The sequence below is a fragment of the Ostrea edulis genome, chromosome 7 (genome assembly GCF_947568905.1).
Source record: "Ostrea edulis chromosome 7, xbOstEdul1.1, whole genome shotgun sequence".
NCBI lineage: Eukaryota > Metazoa > Mollusca > Bivalvia > Ostreida > Ostreidae > Ostrea > Ostrea edulis.
The window spans coordinates 17,142,229-17,168,792 of NC_079170.1; the positions used below are offsets into that span (position 1 = coordinate 17,142,229).

Below are 26,564 nucleotides of genomic sequence, written 5' to 3' on the forward strand. Positions count from 1 at the left end.
TAACTTTGAAGCACCCCCGCCGAAAATAAAAGTTGGTGAACGTATATTTTTTCATCGATTTTAATTCATTGATGCATATTTCATAGTGTATCAAAATTTGAAGAATTGTCCTTAATTATTAGACAGTAAGAAAAGTAATTTTAGAAATGACAGTTATTTCCTCAAGGCTAGTAGGTCTTTGGCAGGGCTGATAACTTTTACAATCAGTTAGCCCTGCATGTCTAATTTTACAGTGAGTTTCAAACACAGGCACTTATATTACTATGTAAAACTTATACGGTACCAATTTTGATGCACCAGATGCGCATTTCGACAAATAATGTCTCTTCAGTGATGCTCAACCGAAATGTTTGAAATCCGAAATAACTATGAAGTTTTAGATCTAAATATAGCCAAAAACAGCATGCCAAACAAGTGGAGCCAAATTCGTCCAAGGATAAGAGCTATGCATGAGGGAGATAATCCTTAATTTTGAAATGAATTTCTAAATTTTATAACAGCAATTAAATATACATCCGTATTTTCAAGCTAGTAACGAAGTACTTAACTACTGGGCTGTAGAGACCCTCGGGGACTAACAGTCCACCAGCAGAGGCCTCGACCCAGGGGTCATAATGTAAAACTTATACGGTACCAAGTTTGATGCACCAGATGCGCATTTCGACAAATAATGTCTCTTCAGTGATGCTCAACCGAAATGTTTGAAATCCGAAATAACTATGAAGTTTTAAATCTAAATATAGCCAAAAACAGCGTGCCAAACAAGTGGAGCCAAATTCGTCCAAGGATAATAGCTATATAAGAGTACTCTTATATAGTAATTAGGCCCCCAAGCGATATAAGTGCCCGTGATTCCAAACACTGAGTATGATACGTTGGAAAATCTTTGTTTTTTCCTCATACAAACTAAGATAATTTTCTCGCATATCAGACGGGAAACCATGTTTCCTTGATTCTCGGATTTCGTGATAGTCAAGTACTTACATGTACCTAAAATAGTTATTTTAGGGGATGTCATCCAGAACTGTGATAATTCTAACTATAGCATGAACTTCCCATGAATTAACGAGGGGGAAATTCTCTCTCGATCGGAAACAAAGACGTGGTAAATACATCGGAGAACTATTCCACTACAGTAAGTCTGCTTTCATATTCAATTTCATTAAGCTCGTATTTCAAGGAATTCCATCAGTGTAAATCATTTAAAAAATTCTTGAAATTGATTTTATCTGCTGAATATGGCGTTGGTTTGGTTTGGTTTGGTTTGAACGTATTCATTGCAATACAAATTAAAATTACAAAGGGATCGGGCCCAAGTTCAAAACTCTCCCGATGGTAATGACAGATACATGTATTTCATGACACTTTCCTGATAGTAATGACATCGATACATGTATTTCATGACACTCTCCCGATAGTAATGACATCGATACATGTATTTCATGACACTCTCCCGATAGTAATGACATCGATACATGTATTTCATGACACTCTCCCGATAGTAATGACATCGATACATGTATTTCATGACACTCTCCCGATAGTAATGACATCGATACATGTATTTCATGACACTCTCCCGATAGTAATGACACCGATACATGTATTTCATGACACTCTCCCGATAGTAATGACATCGATACATGTATTTCATGACACTCTCCCGATAGTAATGACATCGATACGTGTATTTCATGACACTCTCCCGATAGTAATGACATCGATACATGTATTTCATGACACTCTCCCGATAGTAATGACATCGATACATGTATTTCATGACACTCTCCCGATAGTAATGACACCGATACATGTATTTCATGACACTCTCCCGATAGTAATGACATCGATACATGTATTTCATGACACTCTCCCGATAGTAATGACATCAATACATGCATATCATGACACTCTCCCGATAGTAATGACATAAATACGTGTATGAAAGGTGAAGATAACGAACAGTGATCAATCTCATAACTCCTATAAACAATACAAAATTGATAGTTGGGCAAACTCGGACCCCTGGACACACCAGAGGTGGGATCAGGTGCCTAGGAGGAGTAAGCATCCCCTGTATTTCATAATGTGTATGATGATTATGAAATCAAATTTAAAAACGAATATGCTAGGGAGTGCTCAATATTGGAGATGTCATCTAGCAACATTTTAAATATTAATATTCGTTTGACCTACATTGCTAGATCATACATTAAATTGATTTCTTTGTTTGAATAAATGTGTTGATTAGAGAGAGAAAATGTTTTCCTCATTGCTGAGAGAAGCATTACCCCACCCCCACCCCCTCCCAGTTCATAATGTGACAAAGGTGTTGTTAGGTGTACGTTTGATGAAGATGCCCTTTTAAGAAACTGTATGTACATAATTGTTTATCTCCCTGATCTATTCTTTTATCGCTGCATGCATTCTCGTCTACTTTCACTGAACCAGGAAGGTAATCTGATGTACTTATATACATAAAAATGCATTTTTACCATGCATTAAGAACGAAATATAACTCAAAGATTGCTAACATGAGGAATCGAATATTAAAAATTGAAGATATAAATAAATTGTATATGAAAGGTGAAGATAACACACAGTGATCAATCTCATTACTCCGATAAGGAATACAAAATGGAGAGTTGGGCAAACACGGACCCCTAGATATTACCAGAGGTGGTATCGTGTGCCTAGGATGAGTAAGCATCCCCTGTCGATCGGTCACACCCTCCATGAACCCTGTGTCTTGATTAAAATACACAAAGTAATCCGTAGGCAAAATCAGTCTATATGCCAAGAATGACCTAACAATCGCTTTGAAAAACGTCAGTAAAATATTTACATTTTATTCACGGCTTTCCATTTTCCATTAATACTTGAAGAACACATCATTTTTCTTGTGATCGAGTTTTTCCATATGACGAATATAAACGCCACGGTTCATAATTTTTCGCATTTGAGGCGTGGAATACTCTAAATCTTGAACCAGTTGCACGGAAGTTTAACTTAGGTTTCACTTCCTGTTAACATCTAGCGAACATTATATAAATGTTAGCGTTAATGGCATATTTTCTGTCAGATAATATGGAGCTGGGTTGAGTATTTAACAGTAAAAGTCGTCACATTGAATTATGACTGGGGCTATAAAATGCTAAGACAACCGTCTGGGAGTAATGATCTTTGAATTTCCACATCCAATGGGTATATTGCTTGAAATGAAAGGATGTATTCATCTCAAATTTATTGCACAAGTTATATTCTGTATGCAACAAATGCATTAAATTCTTTTGACATACAGATAAGTGGGCGACAAGGTTCGTGATTTGTATCAAGGTCATTTCAAGGTCACCGTCCTTACATACCAAAGAACCTTGAAATCACATTGGTTGATCGATTGTATCGTGTTTAACGTCCCTCTCGAGAATTGTTCACTCATATGGAAACGCCACCAATACCGGTGCATGACTTCAAATTTAGGCCTATGCATGACATTTATGGTCATTGAGTAGTGATGGTTCTTTAGCGTGTCACACCTACTGTGACACGGGACATCCGTTTTCAATGTCATCCCCGATGACCCGTAACATTTACACCTAATGCCGAGCGTTTGGTGATGGAACTGTCATTACCTGTTTTAACGATTTAGGTCTGTCATGTAGCAGAACCAATAAATCCATCTTGAATGCAAAAAGGTTCAATTATCCCTTTAGAACTCATGAAGGCCCAAGATTTCCATGGCCAAGAAAAAGATTTGGTTTTCCCTAACTCAAGATCAAAAATTCCTCTTGTATTGTATCCCTTCAAGTTAGAGAGAGGCTGCATAGGAAAACCAAATGCCATGACACATGCATTTTGTTCCCTCATCTAGATCTTGCAGTTATTCGATATGCAAATAAAATCTTAAAATTCCGTGAACACTCGATCTACTACATGGTACACTGGTATTGTTTCTCACATCCTTAAACAATTCCTAATATGCCTCTGCGGTGTTTCTTTATGACCCTTTGCACTGTTGAGACGTCCCTCGATTTCTAACAGACATTTTGACTGTTTAAATTGCTCTGTCTACTGTCCTGAATATATCCTGTTTTCCCAAATTTCTTCACTATCCTTAAAATTTGCTGCTTGGTGACTTGGTTTTCTTTTGGGAAATTCTCATAACAATAACCGGAAATTGGGTTTGGTAATGTAGTTTTAAAATGAGCATAACTACTTTTTGATTGGAAGGTAATTTTATTAAAATCATAATGTAATTTTGTGAATCCCAAATTCCAAATAAGTGACGCGTTTTCTTGCAGCACTTTGATGCTATAAAATTGCATTTATTCAACTATCAGACGAGACATATGTCAAAGGAGTTGATGAAAGTGCGTCTTTCTAGAGGTTACTTCGAATACATAGGGGAGGAGGGGGCTCCGTGACCGAGTGATTAGAGCATTGAGCTCATAATCAGACGACCTCTCACCTCTGGTCGGTGCGGGTTCGAATCCCTCTTGCGCCAGTAAGTGAGAAAGTTTTCCCAGTTGTTGAGTGTGGCGGAAATCAGCCGAAAACAAACAAACAACTTCAAATGTTATCATATCTTTTGGAACATCATTTATAAGAAAGTGAAAATATTTTTTTCTAAATTTTTCCCCATTAGGAATAGGGCAATTAAAATGGCCCACGGATTAGTAAGTTCAGCATAGCATGTAAATTCACTGTACCCTCTTACTTTGAAGACTATTGTGCATATCATTTGATTTATTTGACTGATGATAAGAATTCATCCTTGAATAAGAACGAATTGATTGATTGATTGATTGATTCATTTTATGTTGTTTAACGTCCCTCTTGAGAATCTTTCACTCATATGGATACGTCACCACTACCGTTGAAGGGCTACAAAATTTAGGCCTATGCTCGGCGCTTACGGCCTTTGAACAGGGATAGATCTTTATCGTGCCACACCTGCTGTGACACGAGACCTCAGTTTTGGGGGGTCTCATCCGAAGGATTGCCCCATTTAGTCGCCTCTTACGACAAGCGAGGGGTACTAAGGATCTATTCTTACCCAGACCCCCAGGGGATAGGATACTTTTTATAAGAATATGATATCAGCATGGTGTGTGATAATTCTTATGAAATTACTCTAACAGATGGAGTTTGGTGATATTACGACTTTTAAATCATACGTATTGTTTCCATTTTCGTCTATTTTATCTTAAAAATTTTAAACGTCCATAGATTTATGAAGCATATTTAAAAACAGCTTCTATTTATAGTCGGTTTCACTGCTCTTTAACAAAAATGATCATAGACATTTCTTCACAGGTTGTATACATACTGAGAAAACAAAATGACCGGATGGCTGAGAAGTTTATTCATTATAATGATGTTTATAGGTATGGAACTATACGTTTACTATTTTACATATACATAGAATTCGCAAAGAACAATTGTCTTCAATATGGTGTACAGATATGCAAAAAAAATTTCTCACGAGAGTGTTATCACTGCAAGACGTAAAGATACGTCTATAAAAGTTAAGTATCATCGAAATCAAACATAACATGTAGATAATATTGATCATAATTAATAATATGTACATGTAGTGAAAATGCTTTTAAAATTAATTACAGAGGGCTGTAGAGGATTTTTCAATGGAACCTGGTTTGAAGCTCAAAAAAATTGTCAAAATCAGGGTGGAAAGTTACCCATCAATCCATCAGAATCAACAGATGGATTTTATCAATGGACTGCTTATCATAAAAGATTGTCTTCATGGATAAAAATATTAGGTGAATTTAATAATCCGAGAAACGTACTTATGCATAAGATATTTTAAAGATATTCCAATTAATAATCCATTAATGAATATTTTCATTTGATTTGTAAAAGATAAATTGAATGCTTCGTTTAATTTAAACCAAGTTATTGTTAATTTACGCCAAGTGACGTCCTAACACTGACGTCACAATGCGTTTCGTAGTTCCCTTTTGTAGGAGCTGCAATATTGCCCCGTATAATCCATATAATTGTTTCTTTAGCATTATTCATCAAAATACATGGGGGAAAAATATGAATTAAATCACAAGGAATAAAAGAAATGTCGTCTCGTTTTATCTGATATACAACTGTAAAGTAAGTTTACACTCTTGTATGGACTGTTTCGCGATTTATTTACGATGATTTAACTTAGTGTACCTCGTATAAAGTGAGTACACCTTATGTTTATTTCTTAATCAATTTATGATAAATATGAAATGGAGATGTTCAGAAAATTTCAAATACATTGAATAAAATCGAATACACGCATTTGTAGTAGAACAGTTACTGTACATTTTTCATGCAAAATATTAACTGTGATACGGTACTTACAGGTATACATACAAACTAGGTTTTAATATAAAAAATGGAAATTGGAATAAATTTCATCAGCTAATTTCCCGTACTTTATTCATCAAATAAGAAGATACAAAGGAATCTTCATGGACTTGTTGACTCATGGTGGCTGGCGTGGAATTACCAATCATAAATACGGTTTTTCTTAAGTCACCGGTATTACCTTTATCCCTCCCTTGAAATGGGAAGTGTATTCTTTTATTTTTTAATTCTATTTGTAATTTCACTTGCATTGCAAAGGGAATAGCATATTCACATTTCGGTCACTAACTTTTAAGGGTGCTACGATGAGAATATTTCATACGAAATGAAGCGGAATGTTTCATCCCTTGGAGAATGTCAAGAATTGTGTACATCAAAGAATATATCTACATTTGGTATTCAGGTATTCTTATCTAAACATCGATTGCTATTCTAAATGGAAACCTTATTCAGTTCGAAGAAATTTTCAACATGTCTGCATCTTTGTATCTATGACTTATAAATTCTGTATCAGTTTGACAAACTGACGAAACAAATTCAGATCAATATGCCAGTTACTGAAACTGTCGTGCAGATTGCCGAGAATCAATTGAATCCAATATTTTTTATTGCTCAATTCGTAGTAAACGAATGAAGGCATTATTCATCAACCGCATCCTTTTTGCAGATGACTACGTGTATTTGTGTAGACCATCCTAGTGATACAATACCCTTGCCTCCGGAGAACTGTAGCTATAACTGTACCCAAAAAACGAAAATGAACATGTTTCTTTTCAATACATGTGGTGGACCATCTGCTTTCAACATGTATAAATCAGGTAATTTTCTTAGTAGAAATTCGATATGGATGAAAAGTGGTGGATATGCACAATATACTTTGAAACTGAAAACTTCCAAAGTTACTTATTTAGCCAAAAAATGCAGTTTTAGTTGGAAGCAATCTGAGAAAAATTTAAACGCCTGCTGGACTCGCACAAGCAATCTACAGTTCAGCAGTCGTCGTGCTAACGTACTGAGCTACTCAGGTAGTCGAGAATTTTTTAATGGATAGACAATATTGCTGATATGTATACATGTATTTCATCCATATTTTAAAAGGAAGTCAGCCATTATGATGATGTAGGGTACCTCCTTAAGATATAAAGCTCATGTCGGATGTGACAGGTCAAGAGGTGCTTACTCCTACGCACCTGCCCCCACTTCTGGTGTTTCTAGTCCGTGTTTCCCTGTTATCGATTTTGTTTCCTTTAGAACATACATTGTATATTAATCACTGTTCGTTATCTTCACCTTTTTATCATCTACGATTCAACAAAGAATTCGGTTTGAAAACAAAACGACGGAATATCAACCTTGTTCCCTTTTTCGTTAAATATATTAACATTTCTGGTCACTATGCCTATCCGTTACCTTTTGGACTACGCTTTACTCTAAGCACTGAAAGTTTATCGTGGGTTTTTTTCTTTCAATTTTATCTTTTTTTGTACAGACACTCCATTTGAAAACGGAATTGTAACTTCAGAACAAAACAGTACTTGTGTAGGAATCCAATGTGGAGGCGATTCCAAATACCTATACGTTGATAACTGCAAGTTACTAGACCACAAGGATTGCCAGGGAAACGGTACCTTTGCGATAATGAACTTTAAAATAGAGTAAATATGTCTACTATACCTGTGTCAAAACATATATTCATACATCCATTAAACTCACATTAATATTGTGTTTAGTTTGAAGATGCTCAATAAGGTTTCGGATGCATCCGTTGTCATTCATATACATTTGGAAGCTTGTTGGGGTCGGGATCTTCATTTCTAATAGGATTTAATGAATGTTTGGTGATATTGATAAAACACAGGTGTGATGGAAAGATATGTTAAGAATTTTTCGACATTAAATGTTTGAGATGTCTCAAAATACAGGTATATAAGAATTAAGACTGATTCTATGTAACTATCAAAATTCAGTGGCCACGGTATGTCACAGATTTTTATGAAACTTTGTGTGTAACAATATTATGATAGATATAAAACAAAAAGGACATGCAAAGGTTTGACTTAGCAACGGTTGCCATGGAAACCGATCCTCTAACAACAGCTGGACAAGATATGCACATGTATGTTATATTTTGAATAATCAAAAATTAAACCTATTGTTTATAAAAACAACAATTGTAAAAATTATTTTGAGCTAGGTTCTAGCTTTTAGAATTTTTTTTGTATTTATTTAATCCTTGGAAACAATAGAAATAATTATTTTTATGATGTATAAGGGTTTGATATATGTAATTTTTTAGAGAGGGATAAAATATATTTGCCCAGTCATTTGGTGTAAACTCACATGCTAGTAAAATGTATTGAATCTTACTTTAAAAAAGTACAAAAACACATTTGTGGAGAAACCAAAGGTAAACACATAAACCAGTGGTTTCCTCTGGTGCACAAACCAAAATACACCAGAAAGAGTTATTGCCCTTTGTAACACTCTCTTGTATTGGAGATATGAACAGCCTTCATTTGTTTTCAGTATGGCAGGAGGTGGAAATTGAGTTTTTATTCAATTTGTTCTTCAGAAGTTTATCAATATCAGATGCTCTTTGTTCACTTAATTCACTACCACGATCTTTATCTTCAATTGTGCTAAAGGATTCCGGTTTATTTCATGGAATACAAATCCGTTTGATCTTTGCCATAGTCACCGGACTCTAGCATCCAATATCGTCTACGTATTCGTAGAAAAAGTAAATGTTGTGGAATTTAACGCTTTATTGCATCACATCCGACTAAAAAAATTACCAAGGAAACAGAAGGCTGACAGACATATTCATAGAAAATATGAAAAAGCCCTGCCTGTTGTCGTGTTGGAACTTGTATTGACGTAAGTATTCTATTTGATTTAGAATCCAAATTCTAAAGTAAAGGCTGAATAAAATGTATCAGAAAATTTGGCTTTTAGTAAACATATGAGAACCCCAATTTATTTTATACTGCCAGCCAGGCTAGTCAGCTATAGTGGTATACATGTAGACTGAACATTGTAAGTAGTCCTGTCATTTACTGCATGGGTGTACAATATAGAATACTAGTTAAGTATGTCCCCAACCTAACATTCACTCAGGGAGTTTCCTATCACATTTACACATAGTTCAGGATCTGTAAAAATTGGGGAATACTTTTAAAATCATGTTTCATGTTGAAATTTTCAAAAGGACTAGGCTTAATTTATGTAATACTAAGTGATGACTCCTCTCTCTCTCTCTCTCTCTCTCTCTCTCTCTCTCTCTCTCTCTGACTGTCAAGTTTACAATAAAAACAAACATGTGAATGCCTGTGTGCATTCTAGATAAAGATTGTTAAAATCATATATATATTGGTGAGCCAGGCTACTTTCAAGTTTGTTTACCTGTGGTAACCCCCACTAATATGTGATGGTTCTAATCTACAGAAGAAATCACACAAATACTATTATGATTTAAAGTTTTCTCATATCTGTAATTATGAACTTTAGGACACTTGATTTGGAAAAATTAAATTATGAAAAATTGATGATTTTGAATTGGGTCCTGTAACTGGGCCCTCAAATTTTAATACATGTAGGTCCTGTCAACTGAAGTAAATCAAAAAATATTAAATGTAAATTGTAAATATTCAAATACTTTTAAATTCTTACTTTTTCATCCAATAATCACATATTTTGGCCAAAGTACATGACCACTATTTTATGTAATTAATGTGTGCTTTTCTGTGTTTCAGCTGTATGAGCATCATACTGTGCAAATCACTTAAAGATGGAGTTGACCAAGTTGCTGACTTTGAGGAGGTAAATATTCAGCATTAATACATACACATTGAATACATAATTTGAAATTCAAATTTGAATCCCAGTATTATAAATCCTAAAACAAATTAATAGATGTGGGGAATGTGGTACATTGGGTTTAGTTTCTTGGTTATAGAGCCTGCATGGAAACTGAATTCTCTAGAATAATCACAGGAGATCATCCATTTTTTATGCAACATGATGACTTGAAACGTTTTCATCACAACTTCCTAAAAAAAAATTATTACTTCACTTAATTAGCATACTCAAAAAGACTAGTTGTTTTGTTGTCAATGACGCACATATATATGTACACATGTGTATGAGCTCAGTATCATTTGTAAAAATGATTAATTCTAATTAGGTCAATGTTGAGAATCACTCAAGTGACCTACATGTTGCTATTTGTGTGCGTCAGTCATCATAAGACGTTAATTGAACATTAATATTTTTTCTTGATAACCACCCTTTCAATTCTTTTCAAATTTCTTTTAAGCATCTTTGGGACATGGGGGGAATTAACATAGATTGTAAATCTAAGGACTCTGGATTGACGGTACTTTTAAAAATGCTCTATACCAAAATTGAGAATTTTGTTTTAGAACCAGGGTTTGATTTCTTCAATTTTATGGAGAAAACTTTTTCAGATATACACTTCGTTAAATTGTAGAGTTGGGGAGGGGGGGTATAAGTGTATTTGACATTTATTTGTGTCCAAATTATGCAATTAATACTGAGGATTTCAGTAGTAGTCTGTTTTTAAAACAACAGACACCTAGAATTAAGAGCACAATGAAAGCATACATGTGATAAGGGGGGGGGGGGGGTGACTTCATAATAATGCCTGAAAATTCTTAACAATTAAATTTTAACAAAAATTTTACACTAGAGATGCCAATTCAAGATAATTAACATGCTTTGTTTATTGGCATCTGGTGTACATTTAGCAACAAGTAGTGTTGTTCATTGTGAAACGATAAATTGATAATGTACATGTATGCGTTTATTGTACATGTGTATTAGGCATATCTTATTGCATGTTTTGTTGTGTTTGGTTGTTGAAAATATTGATAGAAATTGATAATGAAGAATTGCTGATATACTAAGGACATCATGAATCTGATCTAAAGAAATTGAGGACTAGTTAATATTTACATACTTTGTTACATCATGACCATACATTGCTTGCAAGAAAAACACACATGGGCCACATACATGTAATCAGTGACTAAGACATTTTGTTCAGTTATACTGTTTTCAAGCCATTACACTTAATTCTTAGAAAAATTCCTTAACTGGCAATTGATTGCAATCAGAAATTGCAAATTTTCTATTTATTCCTTACTTGACACCATCGAATGACAGTAATGTGATGCGCGCTCCCTGTAATCAGGGGGAAATAACTCGTATAGCATTGTGAAAAATGTAGCTTATTGATTATTCATATACGTTTGAAATATTTTATGGTTATACAAGATTTTTTACAATAACTATTGAGAAAGACTCGAACACAATTTATGTTCATGGTATGCATAAATCTTATTAAATCATTGACTCCGCAAAATCTTATGACGTCACAGGAGGGTGGAACTACCTTAAATAAAGCTGAATGCTTATGAAGGAAAAACAGAAAGGGGTACCAAAATTACGAATTTCGAAAACACAGGGTTGTGAATGTGGGTCCAAAAGAGTCTTATAGTGTATAACATGGATTTCATAGCCCTTAGAGCTATAGTGATACTTTGAATTTTTTGAAATTTGATTAATACTCAGGTAACCAATAAGGTTTGTGGACATCTTGTTAATTTATGAGTATTAACATTATTAATAGTTCTTCAATACAGCATAAACACATGTATACAAACTGTATCAAAACATAACATCCTTTAGGCCAATTCAACTTAATTAGTAAGATTATCATCCTGGGTCACCAAAAAGTATGGGGCAGACTGTGGGAAGATTTCAATTTTTTAATTCTTATTTTCTGAGAAATATATTGATGACAAACGAGTTTTTGTCAACAGAAGTGCATAATTTAATGCCAGATATATAAATCTATGTTATTTCACAGATGATTTTTGAGGGGCGGGTCACGGGGCAGGCATGATAATCTATCAACTAAGTAATTAATTAAGTGGTAAAATTACTATTCTAGCATCAGGAATGATCTTGTACATGTAAATTTAGTTTAATCAAATTGAATTAGGTGTGTACTGTATGAAAATGTGAAAAATAAGATGAACTTTTCAATATTTGTTCAACACATTTTTTAGAACTTGAAGAGCAGAAGATGCATTCCATGACTCTTATGTGATATAGAAGACAAAGAAGAGCTCTTGAGAATGGAAAAAAAACTGCGAGTTTTACAGTCAATGAACACACCTCACGACACAAGTCCATCCTGATTCAGTAAACTGTTCTTCTAAGGAAACACCATGACTTAGTTAAGATCAAGTTTTGGTGTCAGAAGACTAATGTAACTAAAACATTGCAAAATTAACCTGCAAGTGTCTTATGTGAGCCTACTGAATAAGGATTCATTACTGAACAGTTGAAGGAAAATCACTATTATAATGATTTTTTTAAAAAGATGATTGTGTTGTTTGGATAACATTGTGATCCATGTTTGTTGAATAAACAACTTTGCAAAAATTAGTTGTTCTGTGTTAATATTATAAATTTACTAATTAATGGTATGTCAACATAGATTACAGTAACACTGAACAAACTTCAATACATTTAAAGTTTCATGCAGTTTCTGCAGTAGAAAATGACACCTATCGATTTTCTGGTCCAAAGTTCACCAGGTGCAATACAATACTCTGTACAATTGATGTCTGACCAGTTTCTTCAGAACCCTTTGATTGATAGTGATATTTCATACAGGGGTTGGTCACTGGTAGTATATGACCCCCATTGATTTTCAGGTCAAAAGATTAAAAATGGCAGGGGCCTCCGTGACCGAGTGGTTGGAGCATAGCGTTCAAAATGACACGGCCTCAGTCGGCGCGGGTTCGAATCCCGCTCGCGCTGGTATTAAGTGAGAAAGTTTCCCAATTTACTTTCGGAAGGTTGGTGGTCTCTTCCCAGGTACATTTTATCTGGGTTCTCACTTTCACCAATAAACACTGGGCACCATCAGAAAACTGAAAAATTGTTGAGTGTGGCGGAAAATATCAATAAATCAATCAATTAAAAATGACTAGGTGCAATGTAGCTAGTACTCTATGCAATGGTGTCCCCCCAATATCTTGGGCCTGTTGTTCAATTATGATATTTCATATGTTGGTTGGTTATGAATAGTAGATGACCCTAATGATTTCCAGGTCAAAGGTCAACAAATACAAGGCAGTACAATGAACAATTTATTGGTATCTACCCAATATCTTGAGAAGACTTTTTATAGTTATTGATAATAGTTTACATGACAATACAGTACATGTAATATAGCTCGTTTATGGAAATGATTGCAAAATCTACTTGGTGTTTGGGGAGGGGGGGGGGGGGTCCTACTGGATTACAGTTTATGTTTACATGGTTTTTTTTAATCACTCTAACTAATTTTTAATAATATGTTAGACTTCTCCATGTTTATTCTTTAAATATCAATTGCTCATATTGTTCATTTTAACTGAAAATGGTGTAGGTTGTATTATTTGTCATTAGTATGAATTTTTGGCAAAATGCCCAAATCTACAGTTTTCGCACTACAATAGATCATTTGTACTACATTTCACCATTAATCTTTTTATATAAATTAGGAGTCTTTGATATGGACACCCTTTGATGACAGTTGATTATGCTGTATGTATTTTCCAAATTATCTAAATTCATCAACGAAATCCAACAAAAAATCCCGTTTTGGCAAAATACCCAAATCTACAGTTTTCTGCTACAATAGATCTATTGCACTATGTTTCACCATTAATCTTTTTATATACATCAAGAGTCTTTGATATGGACATCCTTTGATGACAGTTGATTATGCTGTATGTATTTTCCAAATTATCTAAATTCATCAACGAAATCCAACAAAAAATCCCGTTTTGGCAAACTGCCCAAATCTACAGTTTTCGTGCTACAATAGATCTATTGCACTACGTTTCACCATTAATCTTTTTATATATATTAAGAGTCTTTGATATGGACATCCTTTGATGACAGTTGATTATACTGTATGTATTTTCCAAATTATCTAAATTCATCAACGAAATCCAACAAAAAATCCCATTTTGGCAAAATGCCCAAATGTACAGTTTTCATGTTACTACAGATCAATTGCACTACGTTTCACCATTAAGCTTTTTATATATATTAAGAGTCTTTGATATGGACATCCTTTGATGACAGTTGATTATGCTGTATGTATTTTCCAAATTATCTAAATTCATCAATGAAATCCAACAAAAAATCACTTTTTGGCAAAGTGCCAAATTATAATACATTGGTACAGCGGTCAGTAACACACTCTTTACCATAGGTGGATATAGGTATCATAAATAAGGAGGGAATTTTATGGGAAATCGAGATTTATGGAGAAAATTAGTCGTCTTTTTCAATTTTTTATATACCACAAGGACAAAACATGGGCAAAACGGGCTGAATTTTGCAGTTCAATTAGCCCTCATAGACTGCTGTCGGTTTCCATGGCAACGGATGGTAGAAATTCGGTGGTGGGGTTGAAATTATGTAAGATGGTGCAAGTAAAGTTAATACTGTGAAAATCAAAGAAATCTGTGACATTGAGTGGCCAGACCCTATCTGATTTCTTTGATTTTTACATAGAATTGATCTTAAATGATTGCTAGTATCTTGTTTAACGTCCCTCTCGAGAATTTTTCATTCATATGTTGACGTCACCAAGACCGGTGATGGGCTCCCAATTTAGGCCTATGCTCGGCACTTACGACCATTGAGCAGTGAGGATTCCTTAGCGTGCCACACCTGCTGTAACACGGGACATCCGTTTTAAGGTCATCTCCGAGGACCCGTGACATTCATGGCTGATGCCGAGCGTTTGGTGATGGAACTGTCACTACCTGTTTTAACCACTAAGGTCTGTCGCGGCCAGGGTTCGAACCCCGACCTTCCGCTTGCAGGGCGAGCGCTGTACCTCTAGACCACTGCCGCGGTCTCTAAATGGTTAGAATTGTGTTGTAAATCGACACTTTATAGGTGCAGATCTGTAGCTCTCTGGTCTGTCCAGAAACTGTTTTTTCCAGAATGCTAAAATTCTGAAGTTATATATATTCAAGTGTTCATAGTATTTTAAAGCTGGATTGTGAATGGATTTATTTCAGAGAATTATTGGTCAAATCCAGACCATTTTAAGGAAAGGTCATTTATGATGTCATCACTCGAGTACGGAAAGGCAAATCATGGAGATCTTTGCTGAGACAAAATCGGCGAAGCAATGAAGGGTTAAGATAACGAACAGCGATCAATCTCATAACTCCCACAAGGAATACAAAAGAGTTCGGTAAACAAGGACCCCTGGACAAACCAGATGTGGGATCAGATGCCTAGGAGGAGTAAGCATCCCCTGTCGACCGGTCACATCCACCGTGAGACCTGTCTTGATCAGGTGAAGGGGGTAGTCCATATTCAAAATCAATGTGGCAAGAACGACTTAAAATCGGTATGAAACACGCAAGACCCAATGATAGGTTGTATATTGGCAAACTAGATCGTTATGACGACCATCGAATTTGCGAAATACCGACCTTAAGCAAGACTGTTGAAACCCCCATACCATCAACTTGTTTGTCAGTAGCCTGGCTAGATTTAAAAAGTGGGCATAGGCAAAACAAGCTCTTGAATATTGCTACATAGATATGGGAAGTTGATGTATATATTTAGAGTTCGGTTTTTGTAATATAACTTTTAGACACGTGGACGAAATGCAATTAAATTAGACACTGAGCTCCCTCCGTACACTGTGAAAATGTTCTTCATTAATGATTCAGCTGGCCGCAACCCCACTCGACGCTGCATGCATTTCAGAAAATAATTTCACGAAAACGTGCATATGGGATACTTCTGCACTATATCTGTTGGTAAATCATTAAAAACCGAAGATTGGAACAGTACAGATCAGCTACACAACATTTCGTTTCGAAGCGATTGTAGAGAAAAATGCAGCTATTAAATGAAGTCGATTGGGGCAGGGGCATTGCTCTGATAACGCTGAGGTATTTGCAACGTCGTGTAGCCTCATAATATGGTGTACATGAGACAACAATATCCCGCTTAGTTGTGCGTTTCATAACTACAGGAGACTGGTTCACCGTCACAGGAGCGGACGCCCGCGCGTTACCGGTCGACAGTGGATGCATATTCCTCCTAGGCACCTGATCCCACCTCTGGTGTGTCCAGGGTTCCGTGTTTGCCCAACTATCTTATTTATATTGCTTATGGGATTTATGAGATTGATCACTGTTCGTTATCTCCACCTTTCATTGCGACGTCAAAATAGAGGCATACGTCTCTCATAGTCCGTAATCGATTTCAGACGACGACATGGACGGCACGCGAAGTTGTCGGCACTCATGGTTGGCAGTGTGTCCAACAAAGGTCAGAAATCGGTTGCGGGAGTTCTACCATTTTCGCAAAGGCGAACTCAATGTCGAATGCAGTGGCTTCTTGCACATTCACCTAATCGGTTTGTTTGACCTATTAAAGACGTGTGTTGTTCACTAACGAGTCTCGCCTCACGCTTTCAAGGTCAGATGGATGACAATGCGTCTATCCACGTCGTGGTGAGCGATATTCTGACGTTTGCATAACGGAAAACTACTGATTCGGAGGAGGGTCTGTTATGGTATGGGTGGGGATATCTCAAGGAGTGAAAACACATCTCGTGCTTATCCATGGCAATCTTACAGCAATAACATATCTGATCAAGTCTTGAAACCACATGCCCTTCCAGTCCCGTGTGGATCCGGGTTAGAATATATGTCCTCAGTACCCCCTTGCTTGTCGTAAGAGGCCACTAAATGGGGAGGTCCTTGGGATGAGACTGGAAAAACCGAGGTCCTGTGTCACAGCAAGTGTGACACGATAAAGATCTCTCCCTGCTCAATGGTCAAAGGCCTAAATTTTGCAGCCCTTCACCGGCAGTGGTGACGTCTCCATACGAGTGAAACATTGTAGAGGGGGACGTTAAACAATATTCAATCAATCACATGCCCTTACTCTTATCCATCAATGGAACCTTACGTTGCAGCAGAAGAACGCAAGACCCGCATGATGCTAGGGTATGTCGTTTCTCTCTGACTCAAAGCAATGTCCCAGTTCTTCACTGGCTACCACACAGTCCAGATTTGTCCCAAATCGAGCATTTGTGGAATGAGCTGGACCGGAGGGTTATGAAGTGCGTCAACGTTCCGTATGTTTGATAATGCTGTTTTATTATATAACCATCAATATTTCGGTTTTTTTGTTCGGTTGATTTCACATAATGTGATCCGATTTTCCGTATCACGACACGGGTTTTCGGATTCCGTAACAGAATCCTCAGAAAATGGTGACGTCACAATGCATCAACGCAACGTTTTTATTGGAAATATCAACCGCGTCACAAACAAAACTGCGAACATAAAATATCTTATAAACGTGGATTTAAAATACATAAGAGGATATATGATAAATTTGTTATTACTACAGTAACTTGATCGAGTTGGCAGGCGCAGATCATCAGATCAAACGTGAAGCTTCGGATCACATTACTAGGTATATGTTCCCTGCGTATAGCATCCTTTTAATTGACAGGCTTGGGTGACGTCCCTATTTTTAATATGTTTTCTCTGAACATCCTTGATATAGATTTTGTGGCACTTGTAAGTTTAAGACCTTTTGAGGGGCACCTGCTGATTTTAAAATGATGTTTGAAAGGTATTCTGCAATTCTAACCGGACATATTTAATGTTGAAACCTTAAGAATGACAGTTCATATGTTCATAATCTTTGTTTAGAAATTCTTAAGTGTTCTTACATAAATGATGATATAAAAATGGATAGCGCTCTTTTAAAGTGAGTATTCAAATTAAATTGTTTGTTGATGTTTGTTTCCGTTTTTAAATAAAATATATCCATATTGCAATTTCCTTGTGTGTTACCTTGGAAATAGTTTAGAATATCTAAAATTCTAGAGTCCGATTTGATGCTTTTCCTCAGAATTATCTTCTTGTGGTACATGATCTATTAACACAGTCATGTAATTACGTCATACGGAACCACATATTTGACATGTTGGTATGATGCAAAATGTTCTTATGTAAACACAAAAATAGTTTTAAAACTTAGTAGCTCCCTCCCTCAGTGTAGGACAGATTTTATAGATTGTGCAGTTTACATGGATACATTGTATATGACCTGCTTTAACATACCCGCGCAGTGCAACTACTTCAAAAATAAGTCTCATATTTTTGGCTTTATATTGGTTTACAGTTATATGTATTACTTACTTAGTTCCGTTCGTTTTCTGTCTTGGGCTGTTCTCTTGGCTTCACCCCATGTTATGTCACCTGCACTCTGCCTGTAGAGTTCTTCTCCAGGTGATGGTCGTCCCCTTTCCCTTGTGGGTTCGAATCCAATGTGTGGTGTGAGATGTTGTTGGGTCCTCTGTGCAGGGTGTGTTCAACCAAACTCCATTTCCTGCTTGGGGTGATCTTGGTAATTAGGTCTTGCTTCGTTTGGTGAATAAATCCCTCATTGGAAATCCGCTTAGGCCATCTGAATCACTACTTCCTCGGAAAAGGAAATGAATTTATGTCGTTGTCTTGCTTTCTATGAATTATTTAAGGCTACATGATTATTTCTTTGATTTGTGATTAGGTAATCGAAGTTCAGAATCCAGTTTGAGGCAGGGAATGAAAAACTGTAAAATCTCTCGGTCACTTTCGTATCTACTTGGGAATTTCCATATGGAAAAAATAACTCAAGGATGTCATTTATTCACTAAAACGATGGCTGAACAAACAAGGCTTGGAATAGCAAATCAAATTTATGATAGCAGTTCTTATAAAGGTGAGTATGTATGACATTCTTGGTGGTTTTATGTGCTTAGTATTTTAATTGTATAAAATTTATTACATTTGAAAATTTCTGGTGAAGGTCATAGCTTTTCAGGCCCTGATACTGTATATTAGCACGAAATGTTGACATTCGAAATTGTGTTTTTATTGTTCATCTTTTAAACTAATCATTCACATCATAGAGCTAAGAGACAAACACATTGCCACCTGATTTGTTTGTTCAAAAATATTTTAGTGAAACCTATTATGCTTTAATGTCATTGTTTTGTTTCAAAGTATTTCTTAGATTTCTAGTTTGCAACATATGAACAGACTTCGAAAAAATTACATGGCTGCACATATATCTCGATAAAGTATTGTGCCATTTCTTCTGAATACTGTATGGAACGATGAATGAATATTTATTAGTTAATTTGGCATTCATTTACTTTCAGAATTACATACGAAATATCAGGAAGTCGTGGAATGTCAGGAATGCTCCAATAGTTCCTGCAGATTTGTAAACTGTTCAACAACGGGAAAGTACCTATGCAAAGGTGTACGTGTAAGTTTTCTACTTTATTAATGATTCACAATGTCGCTTTAAGAACACCCAATTTTCATTTACTCCCAGAGAAAATTGACTGTTGAACAATCTCTATATATTTGATAGACAGTAGCACTACTCGCTCAAATATACAGATAAATAATGCTGATAAATAGCAGATAATGAACATGCTGACGATGACAAATGTATAACTCGTACAATTTAGAGGTATTTTATTATACATTGTATTCGCTATTGAGTGTAACATATGTGGAAGAAACGAAGGGGTAACTTAATAAAAGAATATCGAGGCACAGATTTCAAATAAATAATGGTGGTACCCAACTTCTTTACAAGCAGATTGATTTACCTGACCAGTCATTGTTTATGGGTTAAGGATTTGGGGGGGGGGGGGATTACCATCACACAAACAATCCAACTTTCGTAGACAACGAGAAGATCACAGGATCAGGACCCTGGGCACTATATTTCCATATGGATGCAATGGTAATGTATATGATGTAGGAAATTTGACTAGTAACGTGAATGTGATGGGACTCTTTCCCAATACTCAAAGACAGAAACGCTGTCATGGACATCGTTCATATAAAAGACCAAGTATAAATTATGTCACGTTTGATTCACTTTTACCTTACGTCAACAGACAATTAGGTCCACATCATATTCGTACAAAACTTTACGCTGTTCCATTGAGAGTTTTACATACGTTACTTCAAGAAGCCACAGCTAGGCCATAATTGGAATTTCCAACACATGAATATAGACTGAACTCTATGATTATAGATCACAGGCTCTTTAAACCAGCACGGGTCATGGATGATATTCCTTCCAAATCATGCCGCCAGTTCCTTAAGCTCCAATTTACAAAGGAATAGATGCCGTCAACATAAGCAACATTCTTCGTCATAAAAGGGTTTAGTCATGTATTCCAACTTATTTCAAGTTTAAGTCTACACCCTGTATTTCTTAAAAATGTACTTCTACTATTGCATCCAAACATTATAATTATAAAACAACTTTACAGTGCCTAGATTTCAACCATATTATACTTAATCCAACTACATGTTCTTGTTCTTCATCTTTCAACTATAGTCCAGCTGGGCATGTCATTACTGGTGATGTTGATATAGTTGAAAATGAGGACCTCAAATCACTTATTCTAAAAGGTCCTAAATACAGAGAACCTCGGTCTTTCAATGGGCAACAGAACTTCATCTCTATTATGAATTCTGTCAAAGGTTTTGCCATACGATGGGCTAAATATGAAAACGAACTTGATACATTGTCAGAATGGGTTAAAAGCATAAGAGGAATATTAAAATTACGTACTAAACATATTAAAACAAAAGTACGTACCATCTATCCTTCTGTGTTTAATAAACTAGAAGTGAAAAAAGAATTAGATAGTTTACATGAGGAATATGTTTGGTTCCAGCTGACAAAGCTTGTAACGATATTGTCTTTGTTTGTAAGGCTCATTGTTACAACTGTATTTTAAACGAACTTGGCATTACTTCCACTTTTTGTAATCGTACTTATGCCCCAACTGCCCTTTCAAAAGATGAAATTCTTCAAAACCATGCTTCAGTTTTTCGACACATTTAATATCCAAGTCAATGGGTCGAATGAATATACTGGATTCCTAAACTACATAAAAACCCTTAGAAACAAAGATACATTGCTGGATCCAGTAAGTGCTCTACTAAGCCCCCTATCTTTGCTCCTCACGCAAATAGTAACAGCTGTGAAGGAGAAACTTCAACTTACTGTGAGACTACATATGCCAGAAATGGTGTTAATCAAATGTGGATTCTAAACAATTCTAAAGAACTTTTTAGTAAACATGAAACCGCAAAACTTTTCCCAAATCAATAGCATCAAAGCCTATGACTTCACAATACTTTACATGACCATTCCTCATAATAAATTAAAGACTAGACATTTTGAAAACGGAAATATTCATATCTAGTGATCAGTCATCCAAACAATTACTTTTTAAAACACTACTCTAAACCCATGCATAAGTACTCAGAAGTTGAATAAAAATATGCTAGTTTTCCTCATTAACAATATATTTGTGGTCTTTGGTGATCAGATGTTTAACAAAGTAATTTTTGGATGACTGAACACTAGATACAAATATTTCCTTTTTCCATTGTTGTTCAAGAAGCAACTGTCTATGATGTCAAAATGTCTAATCATTCATTCATCGCGAAGAATGGTCGAATAAAGTGTTGAAAAGTCGTACGTTTTGATGTTAATTTGAGAAAAGTTTTACAACTACAATAATTGCTTGTTTGTTGAGATGAAAATTAACTAGCTGCGGGAAACATATTTTAACTTCTCGATTTATCATATAGAAGGCATAAAGTGATATTATTGTAAATGATATGTTTTATGCATTTATATGTAGCAATACACCGGTGCATTATTTGCCTGGCTTGCGACATAACAATGCACTGGTACAATTGTGACATTTGATTATCTCTTGACGTAATAAATTACTGTATGACGTTATCAGTATATTGTTATTATCGTTAGACGTTTCACTTGTTTTAAATATAGTATTCTTCTTCTTGATTTAGTTAGTTATCACCAGAAAACCGATATCTGTGAAAATGTACGAAATCATGGAAACATAACTTAGCAATATATAAATATTCCAGGGTGCTAGTAGCAGCCCGACATCTAGAGGAGCCTTTGTGAAAACAAATATTCAACCGACAGTATATTTTGGTATAAACCTCACCACATTGTATACACATGTTTCTACTATAACTGCGACATGGGAGATACCGGAGAGTGAAGGTATTTGTAATCTAATAATTAATCATTTTTACCTTAGGTTAAGAGTATTTGCATCTGATATTGTTCCAATGATGTGGTTTCTTACATTTAATGTCGATATTATATTTCGGTTTCTTTTGTGTTAAATGATTGTTGAAGGATCGATGGATGAATGCATAGATAGAAAGATAAATAGATAACCGTTAAATGAATAGATAGATAGATGATAGAGAGATAGATAGATAAACCCACTTGGATGTAAAACGCTATATTTGCAATCAACAAATAATGGAATTCCGTCAAGAAAGTCAGTCTCTTTTACCACGATAAGAGCAACCGTGTTTCATTTGTCGCTTTTTAAGTCGACTTGCATATCATCAGGCCCGTCCTGCGATTTCACCGCTTCACTACCCCCAACTCATTTCGGTTCAGCATCACTGAAGACACATTATTTGTCGAAATGCGCATCTGGTGCATCAAAATTAGTACCGTATAACTTTTACATTATGACCCCTGGGTCGAGGCCTCTGCTGATGGACTGTTAGTCCCCGAGGGTCTCTTCAGCCCAGTAGCTAAGTACTTCGTTACTAGCTTGAAGATAAGGATGTATATTAAATTGCTGTTATAAAATTTAGAATTTCATTTCAAAATTAAGGATTATTTCCCTCACGCATAGCTCTTATCCTTAGACGAATTTGACTCCACTTTTTGGCACACTGTTTTTCCCTATAATAGCTCTAAAGGTTCATTGTCATTCGGATTTCAAACATTTCGGTTGAGTATCACTGAAGAGAACTTATTTGTCGAAATGTGCATCTGGTGCATCAAAATTGGTACCATATAAGTTTTACATTCATATGGAAGCACCTTTAGGTCGATCACATTCAAGGTTGTTCAAGTCAGGGGCCCTGGAAATTGGTATATGTAGGGTCACAATAGCAAATCAAAAACATTTGATAGGGATTTACAGGAAATTAATGAAAGCTAATTCTTTTAGAGAGTAGCAGGACCATACCAATCAGATCAAAATGTAAACGTTCAAAAGTTCTGTTCAAGTAATTCTATTTAAATTATCAACCTTTCGTTTAGGATGGATCAAATTAGACTGTTATGTCGTGACCATTTGAGGCTATGTTAGTACCACAATATGGGGTCAAAATTATTCATGTTTAATAATTTATCAGTATGAAGATATCTGTTTGAATTCCCCCAACACTAACTCTTTGATTTATCATAAAAGAATGAAAATGACATAACTGGTATTAAAAGAAATACACAAAATGATATCTTACATGTAAACGGAAAAGACACGGATGAAATTTTATAGATAGACATTCATGAAAAATGGGTTAATGTCATCAAATTCTGAAGTTTTGAATTCAGTCCTGGTTATATTCACATTTCCGATGTAAATTATTTTCCCCTAATGAACTTTTTCTTCCTTTATCTATAAAGCTAATGGTTTATTACATTGAATTAAAGCATGCTCACCTTCCTATACATTTGTCTTTGTAGATGATTCACCAACCATTGCAACTTTATTTCCAGTCATTGCAGTTGTAGTCGTTGTTGTTATGATAGCATTGCTGTTGCTTGTTGTACTTTTCAGGTATACATGTATCTGTTCTGGAAATTCATGCATTAAACTAGCGATGAAGTTGCTATCATTAAATGATACATTTTACTTACTTCTTTTTATTTGAAATATAAAGTAATTTTTCGCTCGAAAAAGCAAGTGCAATCATGATCCTGATATTGTACACTTCCTATCTTATTTATACAAACGTTATTAACATTCGAAAAATTAATAATCTAGATTATTACTGTACAAAATACTCTACAACATTTGTTTTCATTCAGGAGGAAAACAAGACAAATACAAAATAGGAGCCACCCTCAGAGGTCAATGCCGAATGCTCACAACAATACAGAAATGACAGCAACCTCAACTATCTATAATGTAGTCAGATCAAGAAAAGAGTCTAGCAAATTAGAAAGTGAGAGGGACATTGAGAAAGAGAGCCCATATAGTAAAGGCGAGGATGGAGTGTATGATCACCCCAGAAACAATCAAGCTAGACGGAAACAAACCGAAGATATATACCACCATGCTTCCATTGTTACATCCAACTACGCTGAAATGAATGAGGTACAAACGAGTCGTATTGACAACATCTATGACCGCTCTGGTTCATGCACGAAAACCTCAGATGACAACGCCTATGATCAGGCAGATATCAGGGCCCCTCCAATGGGGGCGTCTGTTTCCTCACAATAGCATATGATTTCCAACAAGTATGTGTAATCTGTGTGAAAATGATGATTCAATTTAGTGCTATTGAAAATTGTGTGAAAAATGCATAGTTCTATAAAAACCAAAATGCAATATATACATGTACCCTTTAGAGAGATGGTGGGGTTGTTAATGATCAATGAGAAGTAGCTTCATGAATATATTTTTTTTGTGATTTCTTCTTTTGGAAGCTAATTTTAATTCCTACAAAGGACGTATGATAGGACGTGCAGAGAGACAGCATTTGTCACGAGTGTCATAATAAAAATAAATAGTAGCCTGTTTGATTCCACAAAATTGCATATTCAAATATTTTGAAACAGATTTTAGTTCCAAATATGCGTATGATTTGTATTAGCCATGTTGTAATAAATTTTAGCCGATAATCATATCTTTTTATCTGTAGAGATACACACACCTATATACATTCCGCTTACGGTAGCTCCATGGTAGAGTGTTCACTTCCTAAAAGGAAGTGTTGAGTTCTATCCCTGCTCATGTATTGATCATGTCAAAAATAAAACGCACCCCTAGATAGTGATCTCCATACGCTCCACATGTTTCAGAACCCTCACTGTTACGGAGCTATGAAATAACCTAAACATGGGCCTGTAAGACTTTGTCTACAGCTGGTGACGTCTCAATATGAGTAAAATATTCTCAATCGAACGCAAATGCATAAACAACAATACCTATATATATATATATATATATATATATATATATATATATAAGCTATTTTATTAAACTTCAGAAGCATGAACACGAAATGTATAACAGAAAGTTACTCCAATCAGTCAAGTAGTTCGGATTACTCGAGTCTACTTCAGTTTTTTGAACAATTTCCATGTATCATCATGATATGGTTTTTCTTCATTTTCACAATGAGTTATATAGCCACCATCGTTGAGTGTATAAAAAAGTGAAAATAACCAACATTTATCAATCTCAAAATTTCTGTGAAGAATACAATATCAAAAGTAGGGAAAAATGGACCCCTGGACACACCAGATATGAGATAAGGTACCTAGGAGGAGTAAGCATCCACTGTTGATCGGTCACACCCGCTGTGAGCACTGCAAGGTGAAGATAATGAACAGTGATCAATCTCATAACTCCCATATATTTTAATCAGGTAAACGTAGAAATCCATAATTAAAATCAATGTAATTGATATTAAAAACGTCAGAGCGAATTCGACCTATTCACAGGTTAGTTGCGTTTGTAAATTAGATAGTTATAAAGACCACAGAATTTGTGAAATGCTGATTTTTAACGCGACAGTTGAAACCCCTGTAACATCAACTTGTCAGTATCCTGAAGGGATCCTGTTTATCATACACTTGAGTTTAATACCTATCTTCAATAGAATATCTAAGTGCGAAGCAGATGTGGAAGATTCTGTGGTGTCTTTTATTTTCACTGGGATAAATCGAATCGACACATGAATGAAAATGATTGTCGTCAATAGATAAAAGATGCCGTCGATATATCTAAATGTCGAGTTGAAGGTCACAATAACAGATTGTTTTTCCTTCTCGTGAAGAAGCTTTTAAATAAGATGTGCCTTATAAGAATATAAAAATAGGTCAGTTAACAAAGGAGCACAATTCATGCCCATGGTAATTCTAACAGACTATTTGAATATCTGATCACCAAAGACCACGAATATATTGTTAATGAGGAACTCCAGCACATTCTTAGCATCAACTGC

The 26,564-nt window shown here is 35.4% G+C and overlaps 1 protein-coding gene and 1 long non-coding RNA gene across 4 annotated transcripts; both read left to right on the forward strand.

Annotated features, from left to right (window-relative positions):
• The first annotated feature begins 485 nt into the window (after positions 1 to 485).
• On the forward strand, positions 486 to 25,236 carry LOC125655769 (uncharacterized). 3 transcript variants are annotated; one of them, XM_048886283.2, is made up of 11 exons: positions 486 to 1,135; positions 5,317 to 5,387; positions 5,625 to 5,783; positions 6,666 to 6,772; positions 7,037 to 7,187; positions 7,859 to 7,993; positions 19,024 to 19,215; positions 19,658 to 19,761; positions 22,437 to 22,578; positions 24,073 to 24,166; positions 24,418 to 25,236. In XM_048886283.2, the coding sequence occupies exons 2-11, from the start codon at positions 5,342 to 5,344 to the stop codon at positions 24,833 to 24,835; spliced, it is 1,548 nt and encodes a 515-aa protein (XP_048742240.2). In that variant the 5' UTR covers positions 486 to 1,135; positions 5,317 to 5,341; the 3' UTR covers positions 24,836 to 25,236. The 3 variants fall into 3 exon arrangements, with proteins under 3 accessions (XP_048742240.2, XP_048742241.2, XP_048742239.2); XM_048886282.2 differs by having other exon boundaries at positions 489 to 1,135; positions 19,658 to 19,767; XM_048886284.2 differs by lacking the exon at positions 7,859 to 7,993 and having other exon boundaries at positions 488 to 1,135; positions 19,658 to 19,767.
• Positions 8,816 to 12,840, forward strand: LOC125661578 (uncharacterized). Its single transcript, XR_007364986.2, has 3 exons — positions 8,816 to 9,246; positions 10,122 to 10,188; positions 12,462 to 12,840. It is a non-coding gene; the product is annotated as an uncharacterized LOC125661578 (long non-coding RNA).
• Positions 25,237 to 26,564: the final 1,328 nt, after the last annotated feature.

Bases quoted from the DNA above. Each gene is read 5' to 3' on its own strand.
- LOC125655769 (XM_048886282.2), top strand. From the start codon at position 5,342: ATGACCGGATGGCTGAGAAGTTTATTCATTATAATGATGTTTATAG. The intron at 5,388-5,624 runs GTATGGAACTAT...AATTAATTACAG, and splicing joins CATTATAATGATGTTTATAG to AGGGCTGTAGAGGATTTTTC. The intron at 24,167-24,417 runs GTATACATGTAT...GTTTTCATTCAG, and splicing joins TTGCTTGTTGTACTTTTCAG to GAGGAAAACAAGACAAATAC.